Source organism: Ursus arctos, unplaced genomic scaffold (genome assembly GCF_023065955.2).
Source record: "Ursus arctos isolate Adak ecotype North America unplaced genomic scaffold, UrsArc2.0 scaffold_14, whole genome shotgun sequence".
NCBI classification, from domain to species: Eukaryota; Metazoa; Chordata; class Mammalia; order Carnivora; family Ursidae; genus Ursus; species Ursus arctos.
The window spans coordinates 20,525,019-20,544,579 of record NW_026622808.1 but is presented as its reverse complement, the minus strand read 5'-3'; the positions used below and the strand labels follow the sequence as shown (position 1 = coordinate 20,544,579).

Sequence of the window (19,561 nt, the reverse complement as noted above, 5' to 3'; positions counted from 1 at the left end):
GTTCTGTGTCCTGCATCCAGACACACTCACAGGATTGTGGAGGCTGGCACAGGCGTACACACATGCGTGCGCACACACACACACACACAAACTCCCCCAAGCGTGGAGAAGCCCCGTGCCTTGGCAGCTATGCAGCCCCTGGGAACAGGACCCCCGGGACAGGGCTTGCCGTGCACCCCCGTGCCCACCCCAGCCCTCCCCTGCCTGGCCGGCTGGCGGGCTTTAATACAGATGCCAAACTCATAATTGTAACTGAGGGTGACAGGGTCACCTTGAGCCCCAGATGCTCGCGCGGTGACAGATGGCGTTGGCAAACCTGATTAGCGGCCCCCCGTGCCAGCGCCTGTGGCACCTGCATCCCTTGCCCCTCCCCCGCTCCCCCAGCACTCATTACCCACCCATTACTGGGCCTGGGGAGGCGGGGGTGGGGGCCGGCTGGCACTGCCCAGGAGGGGGCAGGGACTCCGGGGGCCCCCTGGCACCAAGGTTCCCAGCTGGCTCCCCGGCTGGCAGGAGGTGGGCACAGCTGAAGGGGGGGAAGCAGGCGCCTCGTGCCTGCCAGAGAACGGGGTGCCCGTGGTGCCAGGGCTGAGCTGCCCACTCGGACTCTGCCCGGGCTTTGGCACAGAACCCTGGAGGGAGGTGGGAGAGTGCGCCCCCTGTGGGCCCCTCGTGACCCTCCCCCACCCAGGGCCCTTGGAGCGGGGCCTTGGGAGCTGGCGGCTGGGCCTGTTCCCACCCCTCTGTGCAGGCCTGTGGGGTCAGAGGTCACAGGCTCCCACGCCCTGCTGGCCCATCTGTTTCCTCGGGTCCCCTCCTTCTGCTCCCCTCACCTGGGGCCTTCCTTCCTGAGACAGGAAGAGGGCCGAGAGGGGCCTGGCCGCCCCCCCACCCCGCCCCACGCTCCGGGGGGCATTTGGAGGCAACCCTGACAGCACCACATGTCCCTGCGTCTGTGCCAGACGGGCCCATCTGCTAGGGCCCTGGTTCCAGCCGCGCAAAGCCAGGCTGCCCTCCTGCACGGCAGACCCTGTGCCCAGCTAAGGAGGGAGCACCCCTGATACCCACACCCCAGCACAGGGCCACCCGCTCCCAGGGAACCCCAGTTGAAGGAACACACACACACACACAAACACATGCACACGCACAACTGGGCTTGGCCAACCGTTATGGTTCCTGTTTAATGCCACGTTGTGCATGGGGCTGTGTGGAGACTTAAAGGGGTGGGGCAGGAGGGGCAGCTGGGATCACACGGGTCCTGCTCCTGATTTGGGGAGCCCACGCATCTCCGTGGGCCTCCCTGCCGTGGTTTCTTGGGGTCCCAAGGACGGGGTCATCACTGTGTCTCCTGGTCTGTGTGGGAGCACCCGTCCTCCCTGTAGCTGGGAGTGTGTCTTTCATTCTACGAGACGGTGTCAATCCCGGTAGTTAAAATTGGTTGCCACACTGCCTAGATCCGCCACTTATGCTGTGTGACCTGAGCGAGTGACTCTGCCTCTTTCTTAGAGCCTCAGTTTCCTTCTCTGTGAAATGGGATGATACTAACCCCTATCTCATTGGGCTGCTCTGAGGATGACACAGGGTAGTGCACGTCACACGCTTAGTGCAGGGCCGGGCGAACCGAGGGCTGCGTACGTGTGTGCTATGACTGTGAGTGGCCCACCCCCACAGCTGGGGATGTGTCTGGTGTCCCCAGGAGCGGGGCAGGGACTCGGGAGCCCTGTATGGCTGTCCCTGTGGCCCTGGTCTCTAGACCCAGTGCTCAGGATCCAGGTCGGCATCTCTCTGGGCACGTCTCCGCTCATCTCTCCAAGGTGTGCGCGTCTGTGTGTCTGTCCATCAAGTTCGGGTCACGCCTTCGGGCTGCACTGACACCCTTCAATGAGCACGGTAGATGTCTTCACCCGTCGCCGGGAGGCTGGGCTGCCCGCCCAACACCACAGGACCACAGGTGTCCAGCGCTTGCGAGTGGGTGCGCAGCTGTTGCAGAGGACGAGTGCGGTGGGGTCCGAGCTGGGAAGGTAGAGGGAGGAGCAGTGGCCAAAGCAGAGGTGATTGCGGAGGTGAACAGCTGTGCAGCCGGGCTGGGAGAGCACCTGGGGCAGGGAGATGGGTCAAGGGCAGTGGAGTCTGGACCCCGAATGGGGAGAATCAGCTCCCATCCACTTCCACACACCCCCCCCAGAGGCCCAGGTTTCGATCCTGACCGCCATCTGCTGGCTGTGTGACCTGGAGCAAGCTACTCAACCTCTCTGGTCCTGTTTCCTCACCTGTGAAATCCTGGAAGTTCAGCCAGGAAAAAGAGAAATCAATCTAGCCCTTTCGACAGAGAGGATTACTATAGGGAAAGGCTGCTTCTCCCAAGCAGGAGACGATGATGAGGTAGCCTGGGGATTGGCATCAGGAGTCTGCCGCCACCTCCAGGGATGAGGGATGACAGGACAGAGTGGTGTTACAGGAGCCTGGCCGGGGGGTGGGGTGGGGGGGGGCTAAAAGGAAAGCCCTCGGCCCCCTGCTGAGTGCACAGTTAGCGTTCAGTAAAGGTTCCTCCTATGATCCCCTCCAACTAAGTGGTTCTACCAACTCGCCCCCAGATCACGGCCCTTCTCTGTGTAAACCCTGCCCTCCTGCCACCCTGCCACCTCCATCCTCGTCAGCCCCCCTCCCCTCCCCCTGAGCCAGCCATCCCAGCCTCTTCGCTGCTCCTCCAATATGCCAAACGCAAGCCCACTTCTGGCCCGTTGCCCCTGCTGAGCCCTGCACCTGATCTCCTCCCTGCACCCTCCCCTGAGCAGATCCCAGCTCATTCCTTCCTCGGAAGCACCCCCAAGGGAAATCTCACCCCCTCGTGATCTCTCTCCCAGCGTGCCAATCTCTTTCTTCGTGGGCTCCTAGTAATTTATAGTTCTGTCTCTTTTTTTTTTTCTAAAGATTTATTTATTTCTTTATTAGACAGAGACAGCCAGCGAGAGAGGGAACACAAGCAGGGGGAGTGGGAGAGGAAGAAGCAGGCTCATAGCGGAGGAGCCTGATGTGGGGCTCGATCCTAGAACGCCGGGATCACGCCCTGAGCCGAAGGCAGACGCTTAACGACTGCGCTACCCAGGCGCCCCTATAGTTCTGTCTCTTTTGATGTTCCTCTCCCAGAATAGAAGCTACCTGGAGACAGGCCGTTCCCTGCTTTGTTGAAGGCCTAGGCTCTGCAGGCACATCATAACAAAAGCTAACACTTGCTGAGCCCTAACACCAGGCCGCCCGGGCTGCTCACCTTCGATGAACTCACTCCTCCCACAATGCTCCAAGCGGGGACAGTTTGATCCCCATTTACAGAGGAGGAGATGGAGGCTGGAGTGGTCCCTCGCCTAAAGCCACACAGCTGCTGTCATCCTGGGGCAGCTGCAGCTCTGGGAGAGGGTACACAGCTGGATCCCAGGCCAGGGGTTCCCTCTGCTGGGTGCAGTGTGCATGGCGGTGCGGAGCGCCTGGGGCAGTACTCAGGGCAAGGTAGCTGGTCCAAGGCCACACAGTCACACCCACGACTCCTGGATTCAGCGAAAATTTGCTGAATGAATAAAAAACCAGGGGGTCTTGGGAACGGATACCTTGCAGGGCATGGCTCCAAACACCATGCGTAAATTCACGTCTATTGTTAAGTCTGTTTTTGCAAAGCTAGGCAGTGAGCCTCAGAGAAAGGAAGCCGCTTCCCCCGGGTCAGAGAGAAATCATCAGTTAAGGCATAACTTGAAGCCAGGTACACCAGACACCAAAGCCGGGGCTCTAAACACATGCTCTGAGCTCCCACAGCTCTTATGGAGCACTGACTGAATGCCCATACCCGTACCTGTCTCATTCAACTGCCCAGCAGCCCTTAGGAGACAGAGACTATTATTCATTCCTTTATTCATTCAACAAACATTGAGTGCCCATCGTGGGCCGTGGGCCTGGCTCTGCTCACAGGCCTGGAGATGGGGATACAGAAGTGATCAAGGTAGAGCAGGCATCCTAGTGAGGGAGATATGATCAACGCAATTACAAAATCACTTTATATGTTACGCGATGATGTGTTCTACAGCGAGAAATAAAGCAGGAAATGGGCAACAGGGTGGAAAGCGCTGCATTTTTAAAAGATGTTTGAGTAAAAACCTCAAGGAGATGAGAGAAGGAGCCACAGAATGCTTGGGGAGTTTGGGGGGTGAATGGTAGAGGCGAAAGGGAACAGCCAGTGCCAAGGCCCGAAGGGAGATGTGACATTGGCGTGTCCAGCTAAAAAGCCAGGTGGCCGGTGTGGCAGGAGTGAAGTGCGTAAGGGGAGAGTGGGAGCAGGCGAGGTCAGGGAGGTGACAGGCAGAGGGTGCAGGGCCTTCTGGGCCTCGGGAAGGAAGTGGCTTTTGCTCTGAGTAAAGTGGGAGCCATGGAGGGTTCTGAGTGGAGGAGGGAGGGAATGTGACTCAGGTATTCAGTGGAAGAACAGACTTGGGTGGGAGACCAGGATGGAGGTAAACTGCATGGTTGGGTAGGAGAGGCTTATGCCTCATTTTATAAGACAGGAAACTGAGGAGAGGAGACATTTAGATGGAGGATTCGAGGCTTGACCCCAGATCTGGGCAGCGCCACAATCCATGCTCTCCGCCCATGCTGGAACTCCGCCCTCCCCTTCCCCCACCCACCCTCACCTGGGTGTACGGCACAGCCTTGCACGTCTCATGGGCCACTTCCTGCGGGTCCAGTGGCAGAGACACGGTGGGGGCCACCTCCTGCCCGTGATGCAGGCTCCCTCTCCCCAGCGGCCCAGTTTTCTGCAGGCCCAAGAAGGCCTTCCAGCTGCTGAGGGCAGAAGATTGTACCTGGGAGCCGAGGGTTCCTTGGCCCAGAGCCTGGGTCTGATTGGTGGCAGCCCAGAGCTGAGATGAGGGACCCAGGGGTCCAGGCCTCCTGGAGCCTGTGTGCAGCTGGGCCCCACTGAGCAGGCTCAGGAGAGCTGTCAGCTGGCTGGGGAACATCCGTCCGTCTGTCAGTCAGTCTGGGACTGGGCTCAGGGTTCTGGGCAGTCAACCCTGCTGTCTGGTGAGTGGAGTCTCGGCCCTTCGGACCTGCTTTTAATGGCTTGCCCCCAAGCTGGGCAGCTCGGGAAATGCCTCTGCAAACCCACAGTGGGGAAGAAAATAAACTGAGGCCTGCTGAGTTCCCACCCCTCCCCCCAGCCTGGCAGGGATCTGGGGGCTGAGTCTGTGGGTGGGTGGGCTCTGGGGACCGGGGAAAGGCGTGACTTGAAACAGGGCTCAGGGACACAATGCCTGGAGGCTCTGAGGGGCTTCTTCCCAGGTGCGGGGCACTGTCCATCCGGTTGGCAAAACCAGACACTGCAGCCAGACTTCTCGGGTTTCAGCCTCCACATTGCAACTTTCTGGCTGTGCAACCTCTGTCAACCCCCTTAACTACTCTGGGCCTCAGCTCCCTCTTCTGTTATGGAGATCTATTTAATGTGTTTTTAACACTCCTTACCTGGTGGGGTTGCTCTGAGAACCCCAAAACAGCTTAGAATACAACCACGAATAGACCATGATTAACACCATTATAGCTGTTTTTCCTTTGGCACCTGTTGGAGGCCAGGCATCATTCTGAGCCCCCAGATACAGGGGGGGGCAAGACAGAAATGGGTCCTCACTGTGGATTTAACACGCAGCGCAGAAAACAGGCAAGACAAGATTATTTCAGAGCCTTCAGGGTTAAGAAGTTATTTAAATAGGATGTGTCTTACAGGTGTCAGGGCGGGGGCTTCTGCCCCCACGGTGGTCAGAGAAGGCCTCCCTGAGGAGGTGACATTTTTCAGAGCCTGGAGGTGACATTTTTCAGAGCCTTGAGGTGGTGTTGGAGGTGGTGGGAACAGCCTGGTGGGGGGTGGAGGCAGGAGTGCTGGAAACACATGAAGAGGGTGGGAGCCGCGTTCCAGGATTTGGAGCCCCGGGGATGCCTGGGGGAGTCCGAGCCGGACCCTGACACCTCCGTGGTCCGCATTTCGCACCCAGGCGAGGAGCTGCCGGCCGTGGGGCCGTGGGAAGCGGCGGGGTCCGCCCTTCCCGCGCCCCGCGAAGCTGAGGGCGATGGGGCGCGCTCGCCCTCTGGCGGCGGCTCTCGGGACTGCGCGGCGGCAGTGCCCAGGACACCTACCTTCTGGATGGCCCCAGCTGGAGGTGCGAGGGTGCTTCCCACTCACCCCGCTACATCTGGGCTCCTGAGAGTCCCCCAACCCGCCCTCCCGCTGTCCTCTAGACCCATCTGATGGCAGCTCCTGCCAGGTGCTAAGACCCCAAACTTTGGAGCACTGCTGACCCCTCTCTTTCTCTGACTGCCCCCCTCCCCGGGCTGATCTGACAGTAAGTCCCGCCTGCTTCAGAATCTACCTAGAATCCATCCACTTCTCACTCCTCTCTCGGTCCCCCACCCGGACACAGCCATTATGTCCCACTCGAACCAATACGGTCCCTCCACCCCGGTGCTCCAGCTCCCACTACCTCTCCCCGAAGTCTGGTCCCTCCAACAGCCGGAAGGCGCCCGTGAGCCCTTGTGTCCAGGCACTTTTCTTCTCTGCTCAGAACCTTCCAGGGCTACCACCTCACCCGGAGTAACAGCCCAAGTCCTCCCTGCAGCCCATAGACGTCGCCCCGTCTGCTCCTATCACCACCATCCCCCCCTCAGCTTTCCCACCCTCTCCCCCTCTCTCTCCCTCCAGCCACATGGGGCCTCCTCACTGTTCTCCAGACTCAGCAGGCATAATCCCATAATACTACACCATGGTACAGGGCTAAGGAAGCTCCTTTTTACCTGGAAAGATAACCAAGAAAAATTAAGTTTTTAAAAAAAGAACTAGACGTCTATTATGTGCTGACCTTTTGGGGGAGGAGGATAAGAATTTACAGCGACGCTTTACTTGCGTTTGTATTTCCACGTTGAAAAGAGCAGCAAGATTTTCCTTTTGGGCAGGGGCTTCACTTTAGAGTTTAAATGTTGTTTTAGGCTGTCTGGGTGGCTCAGTTGGTTAGGCTTCCAACTCTTGATCTCAGCTCAGGTCTTGACCTCAGGGTCTTGAGTTCAAGCCCCACAGTGGGCTACATGCTGGGTGTGGAGCCTACTTAAAAAAAATGCTTTGGGCCACCTGGGTGGCTCAGTGGGTTAAGCGTCTGCATTTGGCTCAGGTCATGATCCCCGGGGTCCTGGAATCAACTCCCACGTAGGGCTTCTTGCTCAGCAGGGAGCCTGCTTCTCCCTCTGCCTGTTGCTCCCCCTGCTTGTGCGCTCTCTCTCTCTCTCTGACAAACACGTAAAATCTTTTTAAAAAAATGTTTTAAATATACAAAAGGAAACTTAAGGGGAAAAAGTACAAATGAAAGCAATCTATACCATTGGTCTGCCCCTTGCTTTTTAAGTGAATTATTTCAGGCATTCAAATAAGTTTAGATAAAAATATAAAGCAAACACCCCTGTGCTCATTACCCCAATTAAAAAATCAAAATAGGAGATACGAGAGAAACTGGCTCTATCCTTGTTCCTAATTCCTGAATTGGCCAATTTTAATTCCCATGCCGGTATTTATAGCTTTACTGCATGTGTGTCCATTCAGATACATAAAATTGTTTTGTTGTTTTAAATTTAATATACATGGTATCATAATCTATATATCCTTTTAACTTTCATCTGTCCTCCACTTCATATTCCTTCATTTCCACTCTGAAGAGTATTCTGCTGCACGTGTAGACCCCAAATTTATTTTTCCATTACCCAGTTTTTCACCATCATGATCAGTCCTGCAACGAACCATCTGGGACCTGACTCGTTTGCACTTCCTCTTTCTGGGAGTTTGCTCCGTATCAGTGGTTCACATTCCCAGCTGCCCATGAGAGTCATTTCTAATTGGGTAATGCCTTCCCAGACCCTGAACCAGATCAATTACAGTGGGATCTCTGGGGATGGGATCCAGGCATTGGTGTTTTTATTTTTTTTATTTTTTTTAAAGATTTATTTATTTATTAGACAGAGACAGCCAGCGAGAGAGGGAACACAAGCAGGGGGGGTGGGAGAGGAAGAAGCAGGCTCCTAGTGGAGGAGCCTGATGTGGGGCTCGATCCCAGAACGCCGGGATCACGCCCTGAGCCAAAGGCAGACGCTTAACGACTGCGCTACCCAGGCGCCCCAGGCATTGGTATTTTTAAAAACCACGCTGGGGGTGCTGTGAACGCCTAGGGTGTCAGTATGGTCATATACAGCAGTGGGTCTCATACTTCAGCAATGTGTCCCTGTCACCTGGAGAGCTCACTGTAGAGTATGGGCTGAAGCCTGAGAACCTGCATTTCTAACAAGTTCCCAGGGGGTGATGGTGCTGCTGGTCTGGGGACCAAACTCTGAAAACCATGATCTATAGAGCACCTTCATTCTTTTTCTCTTCTTACCTTCTTCTTCTCCTTCTTCTCCTTCTTCTTCTCCTTTTCCTTCTTTTGAGAGAGAGGGAGAGCACAAGCAGAGGGGAAAGAAGCAGAGGGAAAAGCAAGATCCCCACTGAGCAGGAAGCCCAATGCGGGGCTCGATCGTAGAACCCTGGGATCATGACCCGAGCTGAAGGCAGGCGCTTAACCCACTGAGCCACCCAGGCGCCCCACGAGCACCTTCCTTCTTTTTAACATCTGCCTAGTGCTCCATCCTGTGGCTAATTAGCAGTTTCCTTCACCGGACCTCCATATTTGGACATCTATGTTATTTTCCATCTTGCTACTACAAAAAAAAAAAAAAATCCCTACAATGGAATATCGTCCAGCTGTAAAAAGGAATGAAGTTCATAGTAATTTGCTCGGGCTGCCGTAACAGAGGACCGGGGACGAGGAGGCTTCATAAACAGAAATTTATCTTCTCACAGTTCTGGAGCCTAGGAATCTGAGATCAAGGGGTCACCCTTGTTAGTTTGTTTTCTGAGGCCTCTCTCCTTGGCTCGTGAAAGGCCATCTCCTCCCTGTGTCTTCACAGGGTCCTCCTTCCATGAGTCTGTGTCCAGATTTCCTCTTTTTAGAAGGACACCGGCAGACTGCGCTGGGGCCCACCATACTGAACTCATTTTCGTTACTTTTTTTGAGACCCCATTTCTAAATACGGTCACATTCTGAGGTACTGGGAGTTAGCACTTCAACAGATGAATTGTGGGGCGGGGGGACACAACTCAGTCCAGCAAGGACTGATACATGTTACAGTACAGATGAACCTTGAAAGCACGCTAAGAAAAAGAATCCAGGGGCGCCTGGGTGGCTCAGTCGTTAAGTGTCTGCCTTCGGCTCACAGTGTGATCCCAGAGTCCTGGGATCGAGCCCCGCGTCGGGCTCCATGCTCCTCCGCTATGAGCCTGCTTCTTCCTCTCCCACTCCCCCTGCTTGTGTTCCCTCTCTCGCTGTGTCTCTCCCTGTGTCAAATAAATAAATAAAATATTTTTAAGAAAAGAAAAAGAATCCAGATACAAAGGGTCACAAATGACTCCATTTATATGAAATGTCCAGAATTAGAGAAAATCCGTAGACACAGAAAGTAGATTACTGGTTGCCTGGAACTGGAGGGGGGGGTAAGGGACAATGATTGTTAATGGGGATGGAACGTCCCTTCGGGGTGATGGAAATGCTCCAGAACTAGACAGAGGTGCTAGTTGCACACACTGTGAATGTGCTAAATGCCACTGGATTGTTCGCTTTATTTTTTTTATAGTTTTTATTTACTTATTAATTTGAGAGAGAGAAAGAGCGCATGCGTTAAGGGGAGGTGCAGAGGGGGAGGGAGAGGGAGAGAGAATCCTGAGCAAACTCCCTGCCGAACGTAGAGCCGGGCGCTGGACTCGATCTAATGACCCCAAGATCGTGAAACCAAGAATCAGATGCTTAACGGACTGTGCCACCAGGCGCCCCTGGATTGTTCATCTTATTTATTTATTTATTTGAGAGAGAGAAAGAGAGCATGAGCGGGAGGGGCAGAGAGAGAGGGAGAGAGATTCTCAAGCAGACTCCACCCTGAGTACAGAGCTGACACGGGGCTCGATCTCATGACCCTGAGATCAGGACCTCAGCAGAAACCAAGAGTCCCACGCACAACCAATTGAGCCACTCAGGCACCCCTGGATTGCTCACTTTAAAATGATTAATTTTAGGAGTCGTGGGATGGAGCCCTGTGTCGGCTCCAAGCTCAGCAAGAAGTCTGCTAAGGTTTCTCTCTCCCTGTCCCCCAGCCCTTCCCTGTACTCTGTCTCTCTCTCTCTCAAGCAAATAAATCTTTAAAATGATTAATTTTATGCTATGTAAATTTTAATTTAAATAAAATTTCAATTTAAGACCTGCCCTCAGAAACTTCTTCCCCTCCGTGCCCCCCACCCCAACTCCCACCCCACCCCACCCCAGTGCCATTTGGCCCCGCTGTGTGCAGAGCCCTGGCCAGTGGCTGAAACTCAGCTGAGGCGACTTGGACATCAACGTGCCTACTGTTAGCTTCTAAACTGGTGTTTCTCAGAGTGGATCCCAAATTTCCTGGTCCGGTATGAAACTGCTGCTTACAAGTCCCACACCTGGCTGCCCATCAGCCCCATTGTGGGAAATTACTTCTTTCACCTCCACTATAATTATTTTTGTGTCTCACCCGCAAGACTGTGAGCTGTTTGAGGTCAAAGTCCAGCTCTACTTCATTACCTATCTCTTCAAAGTTTCAAGAAAGTAGAAGAGGTGACTGCAGAGTTAAACATGAATGACAAGAAAGAGCCCACCCTATAAAGATCCTGGAAGACAATTCTAGGCATAGTAACAGCAAAGGTAATGCAAAGGCCCTGAGGCCAGTGCAGGTCAGGGACCGCGTGGCCCTTTCTACCTCCTAATGCGTGTTTTGCTTCTACATATTGCTTTACTCAGTGTCTGATCTTCTCAGCAGCCAGAGGAGAACCATAAATCATATCCATCTCTTCTCTGCTCAAAGACCTTCCACAGCTCCCCATTGCCCTTGGAATAAAACCGAACTCCTCACCATGGCCTATAATGCCTGCATGGCTGACCCCTGTTTATTGCTCTGCAATGTACCTCCTTCCTCAGTCCCCTCATTCACTTAGACCTCAACCACACCGGCCAGGTGTCCCTCAGCAAATCCTGGGGGAAAACTTGTTGGGTACCCCAGGGAAACCTCCCCGTGGGCACAGGGGGACACGGATGGGGAGGCTCACTGCCACATTATCTTTGCAATCAAGAAAAAATGGAACCAAATGTCTGCCAAAACAGCCTGCTGGAATAGTTTATTCATACCATGAACAATATTGAGCAGAGATTTTTTGCAACTTTTTAACTTTTATTTTTTACAACTAAGTGCAGTGAGAAATACACTTTATATTGTGAACCAGGGGTGGCAGAATGTACTTTCCAAAGAGACCTCAAGAGTATGCCCATCCCACATACAATTCTTTGTATGTGACCTTGCAAACCCTTTGATTGCGGGCGCCTGGGTGGCTCAGTTGGCTAAGTGTCTGCCTTTGGCTCGGGTCATGATCTCAGGGCCCTGGGATTTTGCCCTGCATCGGGCTCTCTGCTTAGCGGGGAACCAGCTTCTCCCTCTCTCCCTCTGCTGCTCCCTCTGCTGTGCTCTCTCACTCTCTCTGTCAAATAACTAAATAAAATCTAAAAAAAAAAAAAAAGCTTTAAAAAAAAAAGAAAGAAAATCCTTTGATTGCATGACAATCTTTGACCCCTCCCCTTGAACCTAGACAACCTTTATGACTGGCTCCACCAATAGCATAGAGCAGAAATGATGTCATGTGACTTCTGAGATTCAGTCATAAAATTGCCATGCACTCCAGCCTTGTGCACTTGGAAGCCAGCTACCATGTTGTGAGAAAGCTCGAATTGGCTCCCATGGAGAAACCACTTTGTAGAAGATATTCAGCCAATAGCCAGCTGAGACTTCAGCCAGCATCAATGACAAGACATGAATGAAGGGAGATGCCTTCTGATGATTGTAGTAGCCAGGCATCAGTTCATTCAAGTTCACATTCTTCCCAGCTGAGGCCGCAGAAAGCATGGAGCGGAGACAAACCATCCCCACTGTGCCCTGCCCAAATTCCTTTTTTTTTTTTTTTTTTTTTGCAAAATTGTGTTTAAATTCTAGTTAGTGAACATCCAGTGCAATATGGTTCCGGAGTAGAATTCAGTGGTTCTTCACTTACATACAACACCCAGTGCTCATCATAACAAGTGCCCTCCTTAATCCCCATCACCCATCTAGCCCATCCCCCACCACCTCCCTACACCGACCCTCAATTTGTTCTCTATACTTATGAATTTCTTATGGTTTTTTTCCCTCTCTCCCCCCCATATGTTCATCTGTTTTGTTTCTTCAATTCCACATATGAGTGAAGTCATATGATATTTGTCTTTCTCTGACTGACTTATTTCGCTTAGCATAATAACCTCTAGCTCCAACCACGTCACTGCAAATGGCAAGATTTTGTTCTTTTTGACGGCTGAGTAATATTCCATTGCATATATAGAGACACCATATCTTCTTTATCGATCATTAGTAGGTGGACCTTCGGGCTCTTTCCATAGTTTGGTTATTGTTGATAACCAAATTCTTTTTTTTTTAAGATTTTATTTATTTATTCGAGAGAGAGAGACAGCCAGCGAGAGAGGGAACACAAGCAGGGGAAGTGGGAGAGGAAGAAGCAGGCTCATAGCGGAGGAGCCTGATGTGGGGCTCGATCCCAGAACGCCGGGATCACGCCCTGAGCCGAAGGCAGACGCTTAACCGCTGTGCCACCCAGGTGCCCCTGACAACCAAATTCTTGACTTACACAGTCTATGAGCATCATCAAAGTGGTTGTTTGGGGCACGGTTTGTTGGTATCATTTGCAACTGAAACACTAGTATATACAAACATGTATATGTGACAAAAATAAAAGTTTCACCAAAGGATATTTACACTTACTACATGTGAGACAATCTGATATTTTTATTCTATTCTATTTTTTCTATTAAAAATAATCACTGTACACCCGTGTTCATGGGAGCATTACTCACAACAGCCAAAAGGTGGAAGAAGCCCAGGTATCCATCAGTGGATGAATGAATTAATGACATGTGGTAAATACATATGATGGAATGTCACTGAGTCTTGAAAAGGAAGGAAATTCTAACACATGCCACAATGGGGACATTATTGAGGACATTGGGCTAAGTGAAATAAGCCAGTCACAAAAGGGCAAATATTGTATGAGTCTCCTTATATGAAGTCCCGAGAGTCATCAAATTCATTGAGACAGAGATAGAATGGTGGGTGCCAGCGGCTGGGGGAGGGAAGAATGAGGAGTGAGTGTGTAACAGGGACAGTTTCTGTGTTGCAAGATGACAAAGTTCTCGAGCTGGATTCTGGTACTGATTGCACAACAGTGTGGATGTGCTTACTGCCACTGAACAGCGCACTTTAAAATGATGATGAGGGTAAACTTTGCGTGTTGTTTTGCCACAATTTTTTAAATAAATAATTTTTGAAATAAAAAGTTTTCTATGAACCATTCTTCCCTTAATTGTAAACCTGGAAATAAATAAATAAATGCTAGTCACAACCCACTTCATTGATTTCCTGAGTCAATAATGGGCTCCTGACCCACAGTGTGAAAACCAGCCGCACAGCAGGTACAATAAATCTCCAGGGATCCGCGTGGAAACACCTGGAAAGCGTGAAGTTGAGGGAGGAAAGTTGCAATCTAATACGTTCCGAATACTGTTAATGTAAATTGTTTAAAAATATATATTGCGGGCGCCTGGGTGGCTCAGTCGGTGAAACGTCTGCCTTCAGCTCAGGTCATGATCTCAGGGTCCTGGGATCCAGTCCCAGATTGGGCTCCTTGCTCAGCAGGGAGTCTGCTTCTCCCTCTCCCTTTACCTCTTCCCCCTGCTTGTGCTCTCTCTCTCTTGCTCTCACTCTCTCAAATAAATAAAATCTTTTAAAAATATGGGGCGCCTGGGTGGCGCAGCGGTTAAGCGTCTGCCTTCGGCTCAGGGCGTGATCCCGGCGTTCTGGGATCGAGCCCCACATCAGGCTCTTCCACTAGGAGCCTGCTTCTTCCTCTCCCACTCCTCCTGCTTGTGTTCCCTCTCTCGCTGGCTGTCTCTATCTCTGTCGAATAAATAAATAAAAAATTTAAAAATAAATAAATAAATAAAATATATATTGCATATTGTTTTCAAGATAAGTAGCAAATGCATAAAGTTTGGTCTGGTCCTAGAAGAATGAGCTAATTTCAAAATAATTGTTCCTCCTACAAGGGTGGAGAGGGAAAGGGGTGGCATTTGTAGGTGGAGGCCTTACTGTCATTGGAGGTTTTCATAGTAGGGGGCAAGTTTTACTTAAAGGAGTTTTTTAGGGGCACCTGCATGGCTCAGATGGTTAAGCGTCTGCCTTCAGCTCAGGTCATGATCCCAGAGTCCTGGGATCGAGCCCCGCATAGGACTCCCTGCTCGGCGGGAAACCTGCTTCTCCCTCTCCCTCTGCTGTTCGCCCTGCTTGTGCATTCTCGTTCTCTCTGTCAAATAAATAAATAAGATCTTTTTAAAAAATAAAATAAAATAAAAGGAGTTTTTTAAAAAAAGGATCTGAAAGTGGGTACCTGAGGGGAGGCGGTGGAGGGATGGGCAAAATAGGTGAAGGGGGTTAAGAGGTACAAACTTCCAGTTATAAAACAAAGTCACAGGGATGACAAGTACAGCATAGAGAACACAGTCAACAATATTGTAATAACATTGTATCGTGACAGATGGTGACTACACTTATCGTGGTGAGCATTTTGTAATGTATGTAATTGTCACATCACTACGTTGAACACCTGAAACTAATATAATATTGTATGTCAACTATATTTCCATTAAACAAAAAAGATCTGAAGCAATCTAGTCAAAGTGTTAATATCTGTTAACTCTGGGTGATGACGTAGGTGACTGTACTCATCTGTCCTTGCAAAATAATTCGTTAACACTGTAAATGACAATGTCTAAAGCAATGCTCTAGGATACATGAGAAACTAACACAAGTCAGGGGAGAAGCTCAGGCAGGGTCAGGGGAGGGGGTATGGGAGACAGGTGGGAGTACGACTGCTCACTGTAATCCTTTTTGTTGCTTGTATTTTTATTTTTTTCACTTACAAAGTATAATAAATCTACAGGAAAGTACGCAGCCCACACATACGCAGTTTACAGAATAATTATAACTCAGGCACCCCTGTGGCCCAGATCAAGAAATAACATTTGGGACGCCTGGGCGGCTCAGTCAGTTAAGCGTCTGCCTTCGGCTCAGGTCACAATCCCAGGGTCCTGGGATCAAGTCCCATCTCGGGCTCTTTGCTCAGTGCAGAGCCTGCTTCTCTGTCTCCTCCTCCCCCTTCTTGTGCTCGCTCTCTCTCTCCGACAAATAAATAAATAAATTTTTTTTAAAGAAATAACATTACATTAAATACAGTCCACTTGGAGAAAATCAAACAGAACAGGACTGTCCAGCTCAATGACCTGTTACCAAGTGACCCTCTTCCCCCTGCCACGTGACCACTACCCAGATGTCCCCTCATCCCCACCAGTGTCCCATCTTGATTTCCAGAATGATCGCTGCCTTGCCTTTATCCTTTATCCCTAAAGGTGTGCATCCATAATGACACCAGAATTTTTCCATTTCACATAAAAAGGACAATTTGTGTAAACTTTACGCAGTGAAAAACATTCCCTTATGAAAAGGAATGACTTGGGCCCTGCCTCCTTTGTTGCAAATGATGTTCCTGAGAATCACTCACGTTGAGATTACACCCAGCTTTAATTTCTGCTCTTCCATTCCTGTGTGGTATTCTGTTGGTTGAAACATCAAAATTTAGGTCTCCATTCTGCTGTCAATGGACTCAGGGGCCGGCTGTTTCCAGCTTGGGATTGACACAGATGGTAGATGTGCTGTGGTGATAAATTATGAACATTCTTCTCCGGGCTTCCTAGTTCACCCGGCACACCGCAGTTCATGTGTGTGTGTGAGAGAGAAAATATATGTGACATAAAACATACCATTTTGATCATTTTTAAGTGTACTGTTCAGTACTATTAAGCACATTCACATTGCTGTGTAAACATTATCACTGTGCATCTCCAGAACTTTTTCACCTTCTCAAACAGGAACTCTGTTAAACGCTAACTCCCATTCTTTGTCTCCTCTGCCCCTGCCAACCACCATTCTACTTTCTGTCTCTGAATTTGGCTATTCCAAAGACCTCATATAAGTGGAATCACATGATTTTTGTCCTTTTGTGACTGGCTTATTTCACCCAGCATAATGTCTTCCAGGTTCATCCATGTTATAGCATGAGACAGAATTTCCTTCCTTTTTAAGGCTGAAATCCTGTTTTTAAAAAATACTGTTTAACTGCTGCACCTTGTAAATATTTTTAAATATGAAAAAATTAAATTAAAAGGCATAAAGTAACAAAATGTTTATAATAAAATTTAAAACAAAATGCCTACATATCTTAAATAATCATACAACTTTAAATATTTTAAGTAGAAATTCAAATATTTAAAATTGTCTAGGTAAGATTTTAAATAATTCCTTAATATAAAAATCTTGAGATATTAAAAGTCAATTTGAAAAGCATAAAATAAAGCATAAAAATAAATATTTAATATTATGAACAATATTCAAGTCTTTTAAATGAAATTTAAATATTTTAACGAACATCTTAAGATTCTAAATATTTAAAATATAAAGTAACGTGTAAAAATAAAATAAAATATAAAGTAATATGTAGATTAAACTTCAAACTGAAGTAATATTTAAGTTTTTAAATATTTGTTCAGAATTTAGACATTTAAAAAAAATTTTTTTTAAGATTTTATTTATTCATTTGACAGAGAGAGACACAGTCAGCAAGAGAGGGAACACAAGCAGGGGGAGTGGGAGAGGAAGAAGCAGGCTCCCAGTGGAGCAGGGAGCCCGATGTGGGGCTCGATTCCAGGATCCTGGGATCACGCCCTGGGCCAAAGGCAGACGCTTAACGGCTGAGCCACCCAGGCGCCCCCAAACATTCAAATTTTGAAATAAAAAAAAACAAGTGCTACTTTAAACGTATAAAATTAAAACTTAATGAGATTTTAATAAATAACCGTAAAATAAAATTTTAAATTACACTTGAAGGTATATAAACGTTTATTCCCCCTTCGAGAGCTCCCCTGCGCGGAACCGAGTCAGCAGGGACGTCCCGCGCCCCGCCCAGGCTGCCGTCGGACCTCGCGCGCAGGCAGTGCTGTGGCCAGCCCTGCCGGCCCGCGAGGACCCCGTACAGCCAAGATGGCGGCGCCCGTGCGACGGGCGCGCTTCCTGCTAGAGCTGCCGGCGACCCTGGGCCGGGGCTCCCGTGACTACCGGGCGCCGCCGCCCCCACGCCGCGCGCCAGGGCCTTGGTGGCCGGACCCAGACAACCCGCTGACCCCGCGCTGGCAGCTGGGGCCGCGCTACGCAGCCAAGCAGTTCGCGCGGCACGGCGCCGCCTCCGGGGTGGCCGCCGGTTCGCTGTGGCCGTCGCGGGAGCAGCTGCGCGAACTGGAGGCTGAGGAGCGAGAATGGTGCCCGAGCCTGGCGGCCATGCAGGAGTCGCTGCGGGTGCAGCAGCTGGCGGAGAAGCAGAAGCGTCAGGCCAGGTGTGTGTGGTCGGGCAGGCGCGGGGCTGTGGGCTGAGGACCTCCTGCGTGCAAGGCCTTGTCGCAGGTGCTGAGCACATAGCAGAGAACAAGATAATTTCAGATGGCGGCAGTGAACCATTAGGAAGATAAAACTGGGTGGAAGATGTGTGCGCCAGAGGACGAGTTTGGTTTGTGAGACCTCGGACCTCTAAGGACTTGATCCTCAGAGACCTGAATGCCCACACATAGCCATGGGGAGATCTTAGGGAGTGTTCCTGAACAGCTGGTGCAAAGACCCTAAGGTAGGAAGAAGCTTTAAGGAACTGCCAGGTCAGTGTAGCTGGAGAAGAGTGGGAGGTGATGGGGCCTGGAGTCAAGGGCAGAGGTCAGACTTGGAGACAGGTCTGAAGGATTAGACTTGAAGATGCAAGACCAGGAACATCAGGACGGTGCCACTTCCTGGAGGGCAGGCAGGTTGGGGGAGCAGGCCAAACGTGTTCCTGCTTTTCATTGTTTTTGTCCTCACAATAACTCTAAGAGGAAGAGGGGATCACCCTCATTTTAGAGATGAAAAACCGAAGGCTGGGAGTTTGTGGAGTCAGTTGTCCAGTCACCCAGGTAGTAAACAGTGGAGCTGGAATGTGAACCCCAGTCTCTGCCCCATTCCAGCTGCCATGGGGGCTTTAGATCTTTCAGCTTCACGTTTCTAATCCTTAAAATGGGGCTGTGACTGGCACCTACAGACTTGTAGGATTGGAGGGAAAGGTCCAGTCCATTTCTTGCCTTTACAACTGGGCCTGGCATACAGTAGGTGCTCAGTGCTGTCTGCAGGATTAAAGTGTGTGCTTTGGGAATGGCCATATGGTATGCGTTCTCGGATGGCTCAGCAGACAGCTCAGTGAATTGCTGAGTTGACTCTCGGGAGTCTCCCGAGGAGGTCAGCTCTCTTGTGCTCAAGGTCACACACAAGTTAATTCATCTCTCCTGCCTGTTACTTCACTTGTCTGGGACTTTACCTGACCGTTTTAATGACCACCACGTCTTCCCAGTTTTTCACATCTGTTGGGGGAGCTGGGGGAATCGGAATGTGGACAGACTAGGGGGCGGGCTGTGGGTGGACGGGTGCTCCTTTTCTGGCTGGGTGTTGCTGTCTTCACCACTCTACCCTCCCCTGCAGAGAGCAGCTCATTGCAGAGAGAATGGCCAAGATGCCACAGATGATTGAGAACTGGCGGCGGCAGCAGCAGGAGCGCAGGGAGAAGGAGCAGGCAGACAAGGAGCGGCGGGCCCGACTGCAGGCTGAGGCCCAGGAACGCCTGGGCTACCATGTGGACCCGAGGAGTGCCCGCTTCCAGGAGCTGCTACAGGACCTGGAGAAGCAGCAGCGTAAACGCCTCAAGGAGGAGAAACAAAGACAGAAGAAGGAGGCACGAGCTGCTGCACTGGCTGCTGCTGCGGCCCAAGACTCGGCACCCTCTGTGGCACCCAGTTCCTGAGCTAGCCTCTTGCAATAAAATCTGCTGCCCGACAGCCCCAGCCCTGGAGAGCTCTGTGTCCTCTCGCATCATGCCCCTTCCTGGGCCCCCCAACATCTGGGGCCAGGGAATCCCCCACCCTTTCTGGCACTGCTTACTTGGGGATTCTAGGCCATGCCGACTAACCGGGGCTTCAGGGGGAAAAAGGGGGATGCAGTGGGGGAAATAATGGAGGAGCAGATGGCAGAGGAGAAGAAGGCTTCTGTTTACCAACATTAATCTCCAGTAATTAGCCAATTACTAGGGGGGGAAGTGTAGCCAAAACAGACTGCAGTGGTGATGGTGGGGGGTAGGGAGAAGCAGCCCTTCCAAGGCTAAGTTGGGGCTGGG

The 19,561-nt window shown here is 50.8% G+C and overlaps 2 protein-coding genes across 2 annotated transcripts; one reads left to right on the top strand and one right to left on the bottom strand.

Moving 5' to 3' along the window:
• Positions 1–1,850: 1,850 nt before the first annotated feature.
• Positions 1,851–5,000, bottom strand: DAND5 (DAN domain BMP antagonist family member 5). The gene is made up of 2 exons (XM_026488148.1): positions 4,674–5,000; positions 1,851–2,096 (listed from the first exon to the last, which is right to left on the bottom strand). The coding sequence occupies exons 1-2, from the start codon at positions 4,998–5,000 to the stop codon at positions 1,851–1,853; spliced, it is 573 nt and encodes a 190-aa protein (XP_026343933.1).
• A 12,330-nt stretch (positions 5,001–17,330) lies between these two features.
• Positions 17,331–19,235, top strand: GADD45GIP1 (GADD45G interacting protein 1). The gene is made up of 2 exons (XM_026488146.4): positions 17,331–17,714; positions 18,874–19,235. Exons 1-2 carry the CDS (start codon positions 17,365–17,367, stop codon positions 19,190–19,192), a joined length of 669 nt encoding a protein of 222 aa, XP_026343931.3. The 5' UTR covers positions 17,331–17,364; the 3' UTR covers positions 19,193–19,235.
• Positions 19,236–19,561: the final 326 nt, after the last annotated feature.

Coding starts and splice junctions, on each gene's coding strand:
- DAND5 (XM_026488148.1), bottom strand. CDS start 5,000: ATGTTCCCCAGCCAGCTGACAGCTCTCCTGAGCCTGCTCAGTGGGGCC. Junction 2,097..4,673: donor AGGCTGTGCCGTACACCCAG/GTGAGGGTGGGT, acceptor TCCCTGCCCCAG/GTGCTCTCCCAGCCCGGCTG.
- GADD45GIP1 (XM_026488146.4), top strand. CDS start 17,365: ATGGCGGCGCCCGTGCGACGGGCGCGCTTCCTGCTAGAGCTGCCGGCG. Junction 17,715..18,873: donor AAGCAGAAGCGTCAGGCCAG/GTGTGTGTGGTC, acceptor CCTCCCCTGCAG/AGAGCAGCTCATTGCAGAGA.